At 36.8% G+C, this 17,188-nt stretch overlaps 1 protein-coding gene and 1 long non-coding RNA gene across 2 annotated transcripts in view; one reads left to right on the forward strand and one right to left on the reverse strand.

Annotated features, from left to right (window-relative positions):
- Positions 1 to 17,188, reverse strand: part of LOC107749846 (neurotrypsin-like) — a 31,911-nt gene that overhangs the window by 14,212 nt on the left and 511 nt on the right. Inside the window, exons 2-6 of the mRNA XM_016565043.1 lie at positions 14,043 to 14,444; positions 10,533 to 10,575; positions 3,631 to 3,873; positions 2,552 to 2,690; positions 1,912 to 2,090 (exon numbers count right to left, since the gene is read on the reverse strand). Coding sequence (XP_016420529.1) covers positions 1,912 to 2,090; positions 2,552 to 2,690; positions 3,631 to 3,873; positions 10,533 to 10,575; positions 14,043 to 14,102 — 664 coding nt within the window. The 5' untranslated portion in view covers positions 14,103 to 14,444. The remainder of the gene's footprint in view (positions 1 to 1,911; positions 2,091 to 2,551; positions 2,691 to 3,630; positions 3,874 to 10,532; positions 10,576 to 14,042; positions 14,445 to 17,188) is intronic.
- On the forward strand, positions 300 to 12,852 carry LOC107749847 (uncharacterized). The gene is made up of 3 exons (XR_001641094.1): positions 300 to 427; positions 11,273 to 11,280; positions 12,841 to 12,852. It is a non-coding gene; the product is annotated as an uncharacterized LOC107749847 (long non-coding RNA).

The raw sequence follows: 17,188 nt of genomic DNA on the forward strand, positions 1-17,188 counted from the left end.
CAGAAGTGAGTACACTCCTCACATTTTTGTAAATATTTTATTATATCTTTTCATGTGACAACACTGAAGAAATGACACTTTGCTACAATGTAAAGTAGTGAGTGTACAGCTTGTATAACAGTGTAAATTTGCTGTCCCTCAAAATAACTCAACACACAGCCATTAATGTCTAAAACGCTGGCCACAAAAGTGAGTACACCCCTAAGTGAAAATGTCCAAATTGGGCCCAAAGTGTCAATATTTTGTGTGGCCACTAGTGCTGGGCGGTATGACCAAAAATGTATATCACGGTATTTTTCAAAATTATACCGGTTTCACGGTACATGACGGTATTTTTTTTTTCCATGCATGACCGGGTGTTAACCACATTTTCTACTGATTAAGAGAGGAAGTACTGCAGTATATTGACTTAGAATGCCCTATTTTGGTCTGAAAGTTGCTAAATCTAGTGCTAAAGTCGCGCTTGTGTGTGTGAGATGCGGGAGCTGTACTTCTTTGAATAACATTTCAAAAGCTTACCGACTCCCAAAAATGTTGAACAAAAGTGTAAGTATATTTGCATATTGTTTTTTTATTTGATCATGATAATGTGGTAATGTGTTGGGTCATCAATTAATGTCCACTATAAAAACTAGGTCCTGAAGCAAAACCAATCACTACGATCAGATATATGCACAGTTGCTGGTAATATTTCATATATAATAAGAATAATTCATGTCAGGAACACATTATATGCAGCCATTCTTTCAATTCAAGGGCTAAAATACATAATTTGCTGTCCTGGTAACGCAGCACAGTGCACATGTGTCCGTGTGTCCTCAGATTGTGTCTTCAATAAAGCTCTCAGTAGGCAATCATGAGTTCAGACGCCATTGATTTGCTTTCCAACCTCTTTTCTCGTTTTTTCCCCCTTTGTACCTTTCTACAAAAGAAAGTATGGCTCTTTTGATTCCACCAAAGAAAGTATAATCCCCCATTGAAATGTTTCATTAAAATTTCTAATCTCAGTAAGCGCCAATTTAATAAGTCAATATGAATGGACAAAGAAGCAGCAATAATGGCAATTCAAAGATAACATAATCATCCTCATGATGTTCCATCACACACCCCGTGGTTTTCTATCTTAGTATTCAGGTAGATCAGACATACTCAAATGACGTCGCTCGAGGGCCACTTTTAGAAAATGCAGGGTGAACAGGGAAGAAATAATAGAGTAAAATGTGCAGAAACTGACAATTACAGCAATGTCTAATTATATTTTTCATATTTATATCACAACACTGAAGAAAAATCATAGTGTCACAAGTCATTATCCAGACACTGTTTTAGATCTTCAATTCTGTTTTTATGGCAAAATCTGTGGAATTAATTTCAAATTTGACAGAGCTGAGAATAGTCCACTCTTATCTGTAGCTGAAAGCATAATAAAGCATAAAGGGGATTTGTTTATAGAATTTTATCAATCAACGATGACATTATTTTGATATTGTAATGATTTGCGTCAAGATTATAAAAACAAGAGTAAATTAACAGCTAATACTGCAACTGAATGTAATTTAATTAGCAGGTTTTACAGCCGGTCTGCACTGCAAGCAAGCAATGAGGTGCAGCACAACACATCATGAAAAAAACAAGATGCTCACATTATAAGCACTTGCAGACAACTTTGTTGATTATAATGGGAGCAGTCTTATTTGTCATATTGCGACGTTCACTTACAATGCAGACACAGAGGCTGAAATAGAATTCTCGAAAACAGACTTTAAATAACCCTGATGATCTTTGTATCCAATTTAAAAGCACTTTTTCTGTTTTATGACAGCTCTGTGGTTTTGCGAGGGCATCTAGATGCAGGAGTGTTTATTTCACTTAAAAGGTCATTAGCTTCACTGTCACAGAAAGCACACTGACCTTCAGGTGGTGCGCACACTACTACGGCCTCGTTTCCATGGTTACAGTCACTCGTAACAAACTTCCTGCTTCTGCAATCCAGCAGGGATTTCTCATCACCACGGCAGCCAAGGCGGGCGTAGTGAAAAAGCCCGGAGCCGGGGCCAAAATATGAGTGCTGGAGAGCCGTGCCAATCTCACTACAACAAACGGAAAGAAATATGAAGAAGTTATCTCCTCCACTGTTCAGCGACGTGAGTCTTTCCACCCACTTTTAGATGATTTAACAAAGTCTAAATCAAAAATAGACATAGTAAAAAATTAAGACACTGTGAATTTTAATTAATCATTTAAATATACAAATGAGTACCCTTGCTTTGACCACACTGAGAGGCACAGATCCATAAATCTATGGAAAATCAGATCTGATACTCACAGATAAAATAAAGCAGGGCTGAATTTTATTAAATTAATTACATTACGAATTATTCAAATGAATTGCAATTAATCATGACATATTTGTCGAGAAAAAAAAACATTCACAGACATTACATTACTGTTTCAGTCGAAGCATCATTTTTCACATTATATTTAATCCATTGTTCTAAATTAATGTGTTAAATTGACAGCCCTAATTAGAAATAAACATAAATTCCCATACCCCAGTCCAAGCAGTCGGCAAACCACACTAGCATCACGGTCTGTCCAGTGTGTGTCACAAACCGACCCCCACTGGCCATTCAGGTAGACCTCCAGTCGGCCACTCTTTGGGGATGAACCTCCTGCTAACCTGACTGCTCCTGAATAAGTGAGAGATAAATATATATATATATAAGAGTAATATGTGATTGGTTGATAAAAGGAACAGAATGTTGATCCAGGAGCATGTCCTACTTAGCAAAGTCACAGTCACCTTTTGTCTCAACTGCACACAGAATGCAAAGATGCTTTTTACACAAGCTTCTTCTTTCTTTAAGAATAAACCTTTTCTAATTTTCCTGAGATACATACAGAATATTCTTCACAAGAATGTCAACCATTGATTTCTAAATATGAAGTTGATGAAGTTGAAGGAAAGTAGGACAACAGTACACATAGAGATCCTAAAACACTTATTTATCATCTGAAGAATGTTAGAATATTCTAACATCTAAGGCTGTCGTCCCACTAGCTGATTTTCAGTCATAAGCTCCTGTGTTTCTCTCTGCGGGAAGCGTTAACAGCCCCAGAGACTCAACTCCCTGATGAGTTAATGGATCTGACCCAAACTTTTTTTCTCAGCAGATGCAAAGCCACATATTGCAAACTCTGATTGTGTTTTTCTGGAATTCTCAGACACTAAAATGAATAAAATAAAACGGTGAGGGTTGTTTATTGAAAGCGCATCTTTTTCTCATTGAAGCTGTGCATGAATATTCCGCAGCAAAATCTGAAGGGATTCATGGTGTAGATGTGAATTGCTGTTTTTTTCTGTTGTTATTTTGCAGAGTTTCACATTGATTTGCCAAAATGAGGTATTGCAATCTATGACAGGAAACTGCAGATTGCTGTTTACATAAAATTTTAAATCAGTGAACGTGACAGATCTCAGACAGAAAAATGTTGTTTCGACTTGGCTAGTGGGACGCCGCCTTAAGGGATATTATTTTAAAAAATCATATTACAAAAGATCTATAATACTTTTTGAATTTACTCACTAGTGGAGCGTAGCCACCTTTAATAAAATGTTGTAGTACTCACCTTGATGGCAGTCGCAGTAGGCCCAACCAATGGCCCCTGAACTCTGCCTGAAAAAACACCATGGGTTGGACTCACGGTCAGGATTTCGACAAAAATTGTGCTCTCCAAGACCCCTGCCCGGATACTGCTGCATGTAATCTGGGAATTCGGTCCACTTTAGACAGGGTGAACCCGAGTCGGTCTGAGAAACTGTGCCGTTGTAATAGCCCAGCTCAGTGAAGCCCTCAGAGCAGGACAGAGGAACTGGGGGAAAAAAGAGAAAAAGGATTTTATACTGTGCATAAATCCGATTTAGTTTTCAAATCCCATCTTCAAGGGTGACTGTTCACACTGATATTTTGCAAGTGATGAAGTCTGATTCGTTTGTTCAAACAGTAGTCAATATCGAGTGTGTCTACATAATATGAGTATCAGCATGATGCCATGACCTATCTATCTATCTATCCATCTTGAGACATTTAAAGAAGTAACTGTTATTCTGCATGCACAAAAAAAATGTTTTAGGTTTAGTTCCAAGAGCGCTCACTATCTACCAAAATCCTTCCTAAAATCCCCTTCTAGAGTCCAAAATAATAATCCCTGTATAAATTGCCAATCTGTAGAGCTGCAGATGCAGTTTTCAATATGGCTTTTCTGCCAGCATCTTGTATCTAAGAGCGGCCCTTTTGTTTATCTCTCCGGAACACCCAACTTGGCCTCCACCCAACTTGGATATCTGGATGCCTCTTTCAGCCTCCTTTTCCAGCATAAAGGACGAGGGATTAGACAAGGCTGCGCTCTAAGCAGGTGATGAGAAACTGAGATGAGCAGCCAATAAAGCGGCAGGGAGCCGAACTCTCACTGACCTGCCCTACTTGAGACTCACCAACAAGAGCTACACCACCCGTACAGGATTTAAAGGCACAATAATTTCAAGCTTGCACCTTTTATTAAGGAAAAGTTATGGTTTCTACACAGATAACAGGGAGTGTTCTCAAAACTTCGACTAATGTTCTGTTAAGGTTCTCTCAAAGTAATGAACAAATGTTCTTCCAGTCACATTAATAGTAAAGTTGTCTGGTCTTTAATAATGTTTGCAAAACAATAGCACAAAAACGTTTATGCATCGCTCAAGTAACCTTTTGTTTTAAAGCAGCATTTGATTGACAAGTAGGCAGTCCTAGTAGGCAGTTCTTTTATGTCACCATGGATGCATCAGAAGGAAATAGCGTTTACACTATGCCACATGCATTTTCGACAACCTCTGGACGTGAAGTAGCTCTTCACACCATATGCCCTAAATGTGATATTTCTGGATTAAATTCAAGCTACAAGACCCATTTGCAGTGCATAAGTCAATAAAACTAAAATTCATTTCCATAAAATGTATTCATGGATAGACATCTGCTATGACTAGCAATTATACTGTCACTTCCAATGAGTCCCAGCAGGTATGAACTGACAAGCTTCCAGTGACAAGACTCAGTAATTTGTCTGTCCAAACTGAAAAAAAAAAAAATCTGCATGACGTGGCACAATCACAGCTAAATTGAGTATGTTTGATTTTTAATATAGACCAAGATTTTAAACCAATGAGATTTCACTGTGGGCAGGGCTACTCAGTGCACAACAAAACAAACACAGAAAATAAGCAAATGGACAAAAATGCCAAAAAATAAAATAAATAAATTCATTTTTATACAGCTATTCACAATGCATATTGTTCCAAGGCAGCATTACAAAGAAGAGTTTATTACAAACAGTGAGCAGCTAAAGGCGACAGTGAAAAAGAAAAATCACTAAGATGATGTTTAAGCACATAAGAAAAAAAGAAGAAGAAATTAAAAAAAAGAAGAAATGATTGGGAAAATGACTGAAGGAAACAGAAGTCCTCACACGATTATGCCTGGATCATAGACAGCTGGATGGAAAATCAGAGCTGGTCTTCTTCCAGAATACAAACTCGATTATGTTAACTCGATTTTGGGGTTGTAGCACTGTGAAAATCAGGATCAAATTGCATTTCTCATGTAACATCATACACGCTTTGAATGGCTAGATAAAGTGTCGGAAAGTTTATTAGTGGAGCTGTTCTAAACTTTTAAACAGTTTGAACACAACTTTACTTTGCTAATGGGGGATTGAGTGTTTGAGTTTAGTACTGTGCTGATGCATCTCTCGCCGGATGACTGAACACATGGAGAGAGCAGAACTATTGGAAGCACTCATGGAGAGTTTAGATGGTGAGGTCCATATGGACTGTGAAATGCTGCAGACATTGCACAAAAAAAGCCTCAGAGAGATGTCAGCAGATTTTCCACGTCTGTCTGCAATTTTTGAGGAACTTTGCTGTGAGTTGGACCCAAAGACAGCCACAGTTCCTTAAGTCCCAGAATCCAGCACTACATGACTTAGCAGAATGCCATTCCCAGCCTTTCACCAGAAAGCTCTGTAGATATGAAGGGTCCTCCACCTTCCATTTGCCTTTGAAATCACATCACCGACAGTAGAAAGAACAGGCTGTTAATCACAGTCACGACTAGCACGTCTGCAGTCTTCTTTGTCTGCATACTCATACGACTGCACTTTCTGAGCCAGGCTGTCTGCATTCAAGTGATATCAGAAAAACATATATTACCATGGAACAGTGTGTGCGTGTGTGAGTGTGTGTAAGAGCAGCAGTAGATTAATGTCTCCATCTGCAAGCTCAGACAGACTCAGTGCAATCAGGGCAGAGCTGAATTAGACATATTAAAACAGGATGGCGGAGAGCACTCTCAGAAAGAGTTGTGCCAACCTCAGGGAAATCGTTCTCTGCGTTTCTACTTAATTGGATGCATAAAGATGTGTGGGCAGGAAACGCCATAATGCTGTCGATAAAGTGTCTGGAACAAACTGAAAAATATTTCATCCGTAGAGAGTGACACAGAATAAAAAGCATTTGATTAATTTTTACATTCATTTTCATTTTAATTAGTAATTTGTCTTGTTTTACAGTAAAGTATCTAAACGTCCTTTTAAACCAGATAAATTTTCTTGAGAAGCAAAATTGTGTTAGATAATTAGGTTTGTTTTCAGAGAATATTTCTTTAATTAAGACTATTTTTCTTACCCCACTAGCAATCTTGTTTTAAGACTAACTCTAATAAAGAGTAAAAAAAACTTAAAATATTTGCAAAAGTTTGGGGTTGGTAAAATTCTTTCAATTATTTGAAAGTAGTCTCTTATGCTATACTTATGTATATCAAAAATACACTAAAAACAGCAATATGTGAAATATTATTTACAATCTATTTTAACATGCAATTTATTCCCGTGATGGAAAAGCTGAACTTTTAGCAGCCATTACTCCAGTCTTCAGTGTCACATGATTCTTCAGAGATCATTGCAATATGCTGAAATGGTGTTCAAGAAACATTTTTAATTATTATAAATGCTGAAAACAGTAATTGCTGCTTAATATTTTTGTAGAAATCGTAATACACTTTTCCAAGATTTTTTGATGAAAGTTCAAAGGAACAGCATTTATTTGAAATAGAAGTCTTCAGTAACATAATAAATGTCTTTACTGTTACTTTTGATCAATTTAATGCACCCTTGCTGTATTAATTTCTTCAAAACAAAAATACTGTATCAAAACGTTTGAATGGTATAGAACATCATAGAATCTTGGTGTGGATTGTTTGACTTGGCCCAGTAACAACTTTACAACCATACAGAACACCTTAGCAACAGCCTAACAACCACCCAGAACATCTTAGCAATAACACAGCAACACCCTAGGAGCAACTGACAACACGCCAGCAACACAAAAGCAACTTTTGCACAGGCAAGAACAACACAGATTCTTTAGAATATGTACAATGTCGTTTTTTTCCTTATAGTAAATAGAAATAAATGTAGACCATAAATGTAATCTATAAAAATCTTTATTTATTATTCATAGACAATCTTCTTCACCTATATTGCAGCTCTTGAATCAAACATTTTGATTATGGTGCAGTTTTGATGTCATGATATTAAGAAACACTGAATAATTATTGACATTTGATGTTATTGACATCCAACCTGCACAATAGGTGCCACATGTAGCGTCTGGACCAATCAAACACACAATTTTTCATTTGATTTAACAATTGATATTGTTTTTAGAATTAATGGTGCATTTATTATGCCTTTTGTTATTTTTAGAATTTTACAGCCCCTGGTCATGATAAACTAAGATTATATGGAAATCTCCATAATGATTCTTTAAAAACAATAGTGCTCCACAGAAAACAACAACAACAACATTATGGGTTTGGAATGTTATAATGATATAATGATGAGTAAATAATGATAGAATTAACTATCCCTTTAGGACTGATACATTCAGCTTACATTTGAATCCTTAAAAGAGAACAGAGATAGACATCTTCTGCATGATGGAATAGTACATTTGGTGATAAAAAGAAGCAGAGAGAATTTTAACAGGAATGACAGGGAAGGTCAGGTCGTAAAAGAGTGTAAAACAGAGCAGTCAGAGCATCAGGACCAGAACAGGAGCCAACAACTTAGCAAAGGCTCAGACATTTCGATCCCATTCCATTACGATGCAAGAAAAAATGGCTGACCCCCAGGTGTTAATGCATCTTACGACATGGAAAAGGTTGGGGGAAGGGACACAACGGGGAATCAGAGAGAGATGCATGTAGGATGCATGCTCTACCATGGATTTTATTTTACCATATTATTAAAAATAATAATAAGAAAATTAAATAATGCAGTGCATTGTATTAGAGCTCTTTGGCTGGGATTCAGATAATGCAACGCATCCAACTCATTCAAAACATAGCCATTCTTTGAAAGATCAACTCTTGTGAAATCATCTTATATTGACATTCTTCTCCTTTCTAAACCAAACACACAGATTTGACACATAAGGTGGGGGATGAAACATCAAAGCTGTTTGAGAAAGCAAAGACTGGCACAGATGCACGGAAGAAGAAGACAGGCTGAGAGAGTCTTTTCTGTGATGTTTTGATGTTGTATTCCAAAAAGAATTATTAAAAATGACCTTATGAGTCAACGATCAAAATTGAAGGACATAAGTGATTCACTCAAAGCTTGGGCAACACAAAGAGAGCCATCCAACATGTGCTCCATCTGTGGAGAATTTCAATTTTGTTGCACAACAAAAAACAATTTTAAAAGCAAATATCAAACCTACAGGCAATCAAATCTGAACGATCAGATAAAATAGCTTAGATATAACAGAACTTCTATACAATATGCAGTTAACAGTGGGTGCAAAAATAAGCAAAAAAATTATTAAAAATAATAATAAGAAAATTAAATAATGCAGTGCATTGTATTAGAGCTCTTTGGCTGGGATTCATTCACCTTCAGCCACTGACACCCTCTGTGCCGCTCCGAGCTAATGGAAGCACACTGGCAGAACGAATGGCAGCAGAAATCAAGTCATTTACGCAAAGCATCCATGTGGCGTACTTGGACACACACACTCTGAGCTCTGCGCCATAGGAGAGCTCATTCTCCCTCCCCAAATAATCCATTTCTCCACCACAATGAATATTTGATACGGTTCACATAACGTGCTTTGGCGTGTTAAGCGAATGTGAGAGCAGATGCATGGTGGGGCACCAATGGGTGACAGGAAGCGACATGAGTGCATTAGGGTATTCACATTAGCATTGGCAGTTTTTTTTTTTTTTTTGCAAAATAAAACAAATGAGGTCTCTTATGGCAACCTTTTTCATGTACAAAGCTTCAGACATTCTGTGCTGCACAACAAAGACTTTGCATGCAATCATTGCACATTGTGTCGGAGGATATAACACATATCAAAATAACTTTTTTTATTTGGTCCAAGCATCTCCAACCACCCCTGTAGCACGTTTCATATTAGATCTAGGTAGCAATCTAACCACGCAACTTTCAAGGGAACTATAAAATCATAATCTGACCCATTTCTTTTGATGTATGAGGGATGCTTCTGGCACAGTTTATGTTTACATTGAGAAGCGAAAACCAAATCGCTCAATCTAAGTCCTTTCCGTTCCCGGCACCATAAAGCCGTCTGATTGGTTGGTCTGGGCCAGGCTGTTTATCTGTCTTGATGCAGTGACATCAAAGCACTGACAGTCATTAGCACTCTGGGATTGGTACTGGGGAATTTCACGCTGTCTAAGTATATGAGAATGAGATGAGGGAGAAAATCTGACAGAGTTCAGAAAGATGGGAGACCAACATAGAGCGCTAATGCCCTTATTAACCAGCCACACTGGCGATATCCAGTGACCAGCGCACATTGATGTGGTGTAAATGTCATATTTTGGAGCTCTAGGGGAATTAATGAATTATTTATGTAAGACAACCCATCGCAAATCCATCGTCATCAGCTCATTACAAACACAGGCAGAATTGAGAGAATGAGATATAGTGGAATGTAACTCTAAACAAGCATTTGTTTTTAATTTTTCATACATCTCTGTAAATGCATGAAAGATGAAAGTCTAGGTCATCTTTATAGAGCATGAAATGAACATTTTGTTGCTTTTAGTACTTTAAAGCGATCTACAGTTTATGATAGTGTATTTTTTTTAAAGATGTGACCTTTAGTAGATATTCACTTTTAAAATTTATGATTTTTTGAAAATAATTATACTCTTTTAAGTCAGAAACACAATTTAAAACTAACCCTAGCACAGATGAGAAGCCAGTTCTTTAATGTTGTCCAAGACTCATCAGGACTGATTAGCATTTACACTACAAATGCAGTGGGGTCACATGCATTTTGACCACCTGTGAATGTGGTTTGAATGATCACAAAATGTTTTGGATCATGCATAGGATATTCAGAAATTAATGTTAATACCAGGTGTAAATGGGGTCTAAAACAGAGAAGACTTGTATCGACTCACCTGTATTCTGCACTGCATTCAGGTAGCTGTCATCACCATTCACCTGCAGAGAGGGAAAAAGGAAATGAGTTCAAATCCAGAAAGCTGGCAGAATTATGAATTGATCTGTTCAGAACACTAAAGTGTCTGTTTTTCCGGAATAGTGATGTTTTATCTTCTTTGACGTGACACATTTGAACAGCAGAAACATTCCGTTTCTGCCTGCCTCAGAGGAAGCTGTGAGAGTCACTTCTGACAGGGAACCAAGATAATATCTGTTAATATTTTAACTGACATTTTATTTCTGCGTTTAAAGTGCAATTAGCAGATGAGTTAGTATTGTAATCTTTAAAAGTTACTGCTGTCTTACAATGAAACGTGACTGGGATGCGAATAATATGATATGAATGGGGATTTAAGTTCAATCACATATTTAAACTCACACACACACACACACACACACATACACAAATATTTTTTAAATAGAGGAACCAGTAGTCATGACACAATCATGAAATGAATTTTATTAAGTTTCTTTAGGGAAACTTAATCAATTGCTCAAATAAAATGCACATTATAATTTTCACATTATTAATTTAATATCACACATTTAGCACTTATTAATATACTAATATGCTTTAATTGCAGAGGTTCTCACTTCTGATTCTCAAATTGTAATATTTAGCTGAAAAATCAAGCTACTAATACATTAATAAAATCTGGCACTGGGTTTTCAAACCATTCAGCTAAGATTTGGGCAGCTGTCAAGGTTGAGTACACCCTAGAAATCTGAGGATTGCTGATAGAACGTCATAGTGGCAGCAGTAAGGAATTAAAGCTGATTCTGTGACTTGAAATGCATTGAGCGATTGCAGGCAGGATGGCTGTAAAGGGTTTTGCAGTCCGAGCTTTCCAGAACCAATTGGACTCTGTTCTCCCAACTGATTTTTCGCTGAGCATCAGAAACCATAAACCTGTAATCCTAAATTTGACCTAGCACTCATCAGTGACCCATAAAAATATTTAAACATTTCTTTTATAGTGTTTACCAGTTCTCTAATAAAGGAATAGTTCACCTAAAAAAAAAATTGTGTTATCTTTTACTCTTTCAATACTAGTATGACTTAGTCTTTCAATACTAGTATGACTTTCTTTCTTCTGTGAAACACAAAATGAGTTATTTATAGCAGAAAGCCCACGCTCCTTTTTCCATACAATGACAGTGAGTTTTGATGGTTTTCAATACTTCCAATACAAGATTTTCAGCTTTAAGTTCCAGTCTATTTCTCACATAGAGCTATCATATGGCTTCAGAAGACATATAAAATTTACAGCATGAGTCATATGGAACATTTGAGTGTGACAGTCCTTTATTTGCATGGAAGAGAGCAAGTCATTCTGTTAAACTTCTTTTGAGGTCCACAAAAGAAATAAAAAAATACAGGTTTGGAATAACATGAAGGTGAGTAAAAAATTTTTTTTCATTTTTTAATGAACTATTCCTATAAAGAATAAGAGTTCAAACAGCTAAAACTTCACAATAAAGTATGTCCCCTGTTGTCCTCTCATATCAAAATCTACCCAAATATTTGTTTAGAACTGTTTTGAACTGTTTTCGCTTGTAAACGGTGCTAGATATGTGCATTTTTTTTCTGCTTTAGACAAGACTGCAGAAATCAATATTATGGATAGAGGACTTGTGGATTATTGTTTTGTTTTTATCAGATGTCTGGACTCTCATTCTGATGGCACCCATTCACTGCAGAGGATCCACTGGTGAGCAAGTGATTTAATGGTCAATGTCTCCTAATCTGTTTGATAAAGAAACAAATTCATCTACATCTTGGATGGCCTGAGGGTGAGAAACTTTTCAGCAAATTTTAATTTTTAAATGAACTATTCTTTCAAAACCCCTTTGTTTCTAAGCTGCACTGCACTCAGTAATTTATCAAACATGTCTACAGATGAAAACATGGTATTGACTTCATTAATTCATGACCAATAAACTGATCTGAGGATTTAGCATCACCAGGAAGGCTAATTGCATTATAGATAACAAGCTCCAGTTATGCGCCCTGATATTTGTGCTCATCTCAACCCACTCAGGTCAGTTACGGCCATAATTGCATCTTTCATTCTCATTCCACAGCAACAACTGGGGCCAGACTGGCACTGTCCTTGATTATGTTCCTTTCCCCCAAACAGGAAAATATACATTAAACAAAACCCTTGATTTAAACAGCATCTTTGTTTTTGACTCCCATTTGGCTGTCCATTTCAAATGACACCTATACAAAAAAACAGCTTGTAGTAATGGAGTATAGCACAGATGAGTGAACATATGACCAGGTGTGTCTTACTGACAGCTGCAAACACAAGAAGGCACACATCAACCTTGACGTCTAGCCTATAGCACACATCCGGTGTGCTGCTGTTTTTTTGTATCCCAGGAGTCTAATTGCAAACGCACATTTTAAAATGCACGCAGATATTTAAAATCAATCCGGTGTATGACACTATGTCAGGAGCATAGCCCTTCAACAGATTTGCTGGTGCTGTGAAATTTTCATAATCAAGAGGAGCATAAAGTCTCTAATGGAGCACGGCAGGTATATTACGCATTAATTCCTTCCCATAGTGCTGTTGTTTCACTGCCCAAACAGATGTTAAGATACTCCAGCTCTGTAGTGGATGTGAACTGAGATGAAGGTACAATTGTCTAGCTGTTAAATAACGCTGATGCCTTTCTCTGCAAATTTTTTTTTTATGATATGCTAAAAAAATTAATAACAAGCCATTTAGGAGTGGTTTAGTAGGTAGTACCACAAAATGAAAATCTTGTTCAAAGCATTTCTGTTGAATCTTTCACAACTGGATGTTTCTTTGTCTTCTGTGCTGAACTGAGTTTGGAGACTTCTGAGTGTAGATATGCTCTATTACCCCAAAAATCAACCATTCTTTTCAAACAATCCTAATAGTGAATTCTTCTCCACATCCCCTGAAATACCATTATGTGTGTGGGTCAATAATTGTATTCTAGCACGCTCATCAAACTCATTAGTCTTACAGCAGAATATGGGTCAGTGTGTTGTATTTTTGAATCCTTGTGGTTTGCAAGCTCTGAGCTTTGTGCATTCACAACGGAAACAGAAAACAAAAAATAAGGTTATTAAATGATAACTGAATTTAAACATCTAATAATCCTCCATGTACAAAGCCCATGTTTAACGTGTATCATTTAAGCAACATTTCCTCCCTAGAGCATGGCAGATCCTCTATTAGAGGGAGGTGGCTTTGCTTGAATCCATTAAACAGCATGTGAGTGTTTTATTGCACAATGACAGATATAAGATGCTGAACTAGATTTGGCCAAAAAGTGCACTTTGAAATCATGCTGCATTAATGTTAGTGGCTCAAAGCAATACAAATAAAGAGCACGCAAAAGCACACATTGTGTTAGCAAATCTAATAAAGCCATTTAGGTGTATTTATTCCGCGCTATTACTGAACAGCCCTAAAGGCGCATCTTACCTCCAGCAAGAATGCAAACACACCGAGCAGGGCGAGCATCCTCCGCACTCTTGGATCCATCCCTATCTCCGGCTATGGGTCAGTGTCATTTTCCGGTATTAGAACCCACCTCCGGAGCAGGGTGTATTCGCGAATGAGCGTTCAAACGGACTGAATGGCACAACTGCGCGGATGCCGTTTAAGAGCGTTGGTTTCCAGGGTGAGTGATGCGATGCTCCGTGACCCGCCGTAGGTTGATATATGATGTTTAATCGGTGTAGTGGAGTAGTGTCACGGACGCACACACCCCTCGTAGCGACCCACGCGCAGCGCTACGTCTCCAAGCGCTCACGCTCCCCGCGCGCGCCGCACTGATGAACCAGCAGCCAACAAACTGGGCGTCACTGCTGCCTTAGTGCAGTCCTGGCAATAATAATAATAATAATAATAACATATAACAATTTGTGAAATATGTCTCTAAATGGACAATTAAAGTACTGTTCTATATTGTTATTATTATTAGTATTATTATTATTAAGTGCAATAATAAGTGAAATATTATTATTTTGACCCAACTATGCTATTCAATTTTTCGCGAATATAGACCGATATAAATAATGAAGTACAGAAAGAAAGAAAAAAGATTTTCGAAGATTATTGGAGTAAGTTTTACAAGAATTACAAAATTCAATGTTTAATTAAATGTTTGCTGTTTCTTTGTAATTAAGTGTGAGATTTAGGCTATTAGCCATTTCTGAGTGAAGATTCTTTCAAAAATATTTTTATCAGTTTAGTTTACAATGTGTAAAATTGTAAAATGTTACAGTGGTTATTCCAACAGGGCCGTAAACACCATAGACATTGAGAGGGACAAGTGAGTGAGTGTGTGTGTGTGTGTGTGTGTGTGAATACTACCTGCGTATCAGTGCGTCTCTCTCTACTAAGGTGAAGCTGTGAGTTTAGTTACTTCAAAAACAGCTTTTTTTATTTATTTTTTTTACTTAAAAAATTAACTTTTACCCCCTCATTGCTCATAGTAATGTAGCAATTCAGTATCGAAGCTGTTTTAAAAATAAAAGTCGCTGACAACAAGTTTCCGTGCTTCTTAATGTTTCTGTGTGTGCGCTGCGCGATCTTTGATATCTGTGTCTGTGTGTGTGTGTGTGTGTGTGTGTGTGTGTGTGAGTGACTGACTTGGAAACTGTGCATTAAATGATTTTAATGCACACCTGCATATGTATGTATGTGTGTATATAATGTAAGTTGGTCCCCTCCAATGTCCAAGGAAGAACAGAATATTTTCCTCCCAAATTATCATGATTAATAGTAGTAAAAAAAATACACCTAAAATGATTTTTTAATGGATATTTCCAGAAAACAGAGCAATTTAGAAAGTTACATCTGAGCAGTGTTTCACATGGAAACCAAAAAAAACAATATTCTACCATATATATATCCATCCACTCTATAGCCACAGCTATTCATTCTAAAGCATTTATGGGAAGCATGAGTTCAATTACTTTCAATAAAAACAAATAGAGCAGAGCATAATAGATTTTGTTGCTTCATATTTGCTCATAATAATAAAGCTACAGCTGGGAAGCCCAGCATGAGTGACCTTCTGCTGGTGGCATGCAAAGTCACCCACAGAGTCTTCACACCCACACAAGCATGCATACATTACCCTCTCAATCCTCCCTTTCTTCCACTACACTCATGACCTGATCATTGCTTCGCAAAGTCTTTCTTTTTTTATTCAGGAATGCAAACATCCACATCTACACACACACACACACACCGATTTAGGGGTTCTGTATGACTATGATAACTGTCTTTACCCAGAGGCATCAGCTCTCAGTTCCATTATCCCTCTCTAAAGCAGCCAATCCCCACCCAGTTGGTATGGAAACAGATAAGAAAGAAGAAAGTAGACTCTCTTTTTTTCTTCTACACATACTATTAACAGATATAAAAGAAATAGTTCTAAAAAATATGAACATTTGTTGTTTTATTAAATTTTAATTTTCCTAACAATGAAAGTGAATGGTGACTAGCAACTGTCATGCTCCAAAAAATTTCCAGGTCATACACATATGTTCCACAGAAAAAAAAGAAAGTCATATAGGTTTGGAACAAGGTTGAATGGTAACACTTCACAAGGTTCCATTTGTTATTATTATTTAACATGAACTAACCATAAAAAAATCCGAAAGCATTTATTAATCTTAGTTTATATCTTAGTTAATACATATATCTTAGTTAATACATTATTAAAATAAAAAGTTGTATCTGTTAATGTTACTTAATAGACCTGAGCAAACATGAAATGACAAGTTGTAATTTTATTAACTAAAGTTATCAAAGATTAAATACTGTAACTGCTCATTGTCAGTTAAAGTGTTACTGGTTAAATAAATGACGATAGAATTTGCTTTTGCTTTTTTTTTATGAAGTATTCCTAGACTTGCAGACATTACAGGCAATGAATAAAAGTGACAAATCACACCACAGAGGAGAGCATGAAGGTGATATATTAGTGTTAGATATTTACAGTATATCAAATATCTGTCTTATTCAGACAGGTCTGAACTAATGCACCAGTTCTATTGCATCATGTTTTGGAGTTTTTTTGTACGTAATTAAACTCAGCATTACTGAATGCTAAACTTAGCATTCAGCATACACATAAAAAAGAAGGCAAACCTAGTGTGTTCTATATTTATAAAATTCATTTAAAATTTCCAACAGGATACAGACTTCCTTATTGGTTTAAATATTTAGAGTTGTATACTAAAATACTCAACTCGCTTCCTCTATCTGTATCCCTCCCCAGAGTTTGGCAGTGGGACAACAGCAGAACGCTTAGCGTTGGCTGCCGCAGGCACTCTGGATGCTGTTGTAAGATAGTGTTTGAAGTGGCGCATGCTGTCGAAGATGCAAGCAGCCTTATTGAAGCTTCTGTTAATGGAGGATCTCAGCAACATTGCTAATGTACCAAACATCAATCTTGTTTCACATTAAAGAAGTTTAGAATGAGAATGAAACTGATTTGCTCCATTAAGGCTTTGAAATAACCAGTTAAATATGGTTGAGATATATAGAAAAGACAGACAGACAGACAGATAGATAGATAGATAGATAGATAGACAGACAGACAGACAGACAGA

Source organism: Sinocyclocheilus rhinocerous, unplaced genomic scaffold (assembly GCF_001515625.1).
Source record: "Sinocyclocheilus rhinocerous isolate Xijiao unplaced genomic scaffold, SAMN03320098_v1.1 scaffold31, whole genome shotgun sequence".
Lineage (NCBI taxonomy): Eukaryota > Metazoa > Chordata > Actinopteri > Cypriniformes > Cyprinidae > Sinocyclocheilus > Sinocyclocheilus rhinocerous.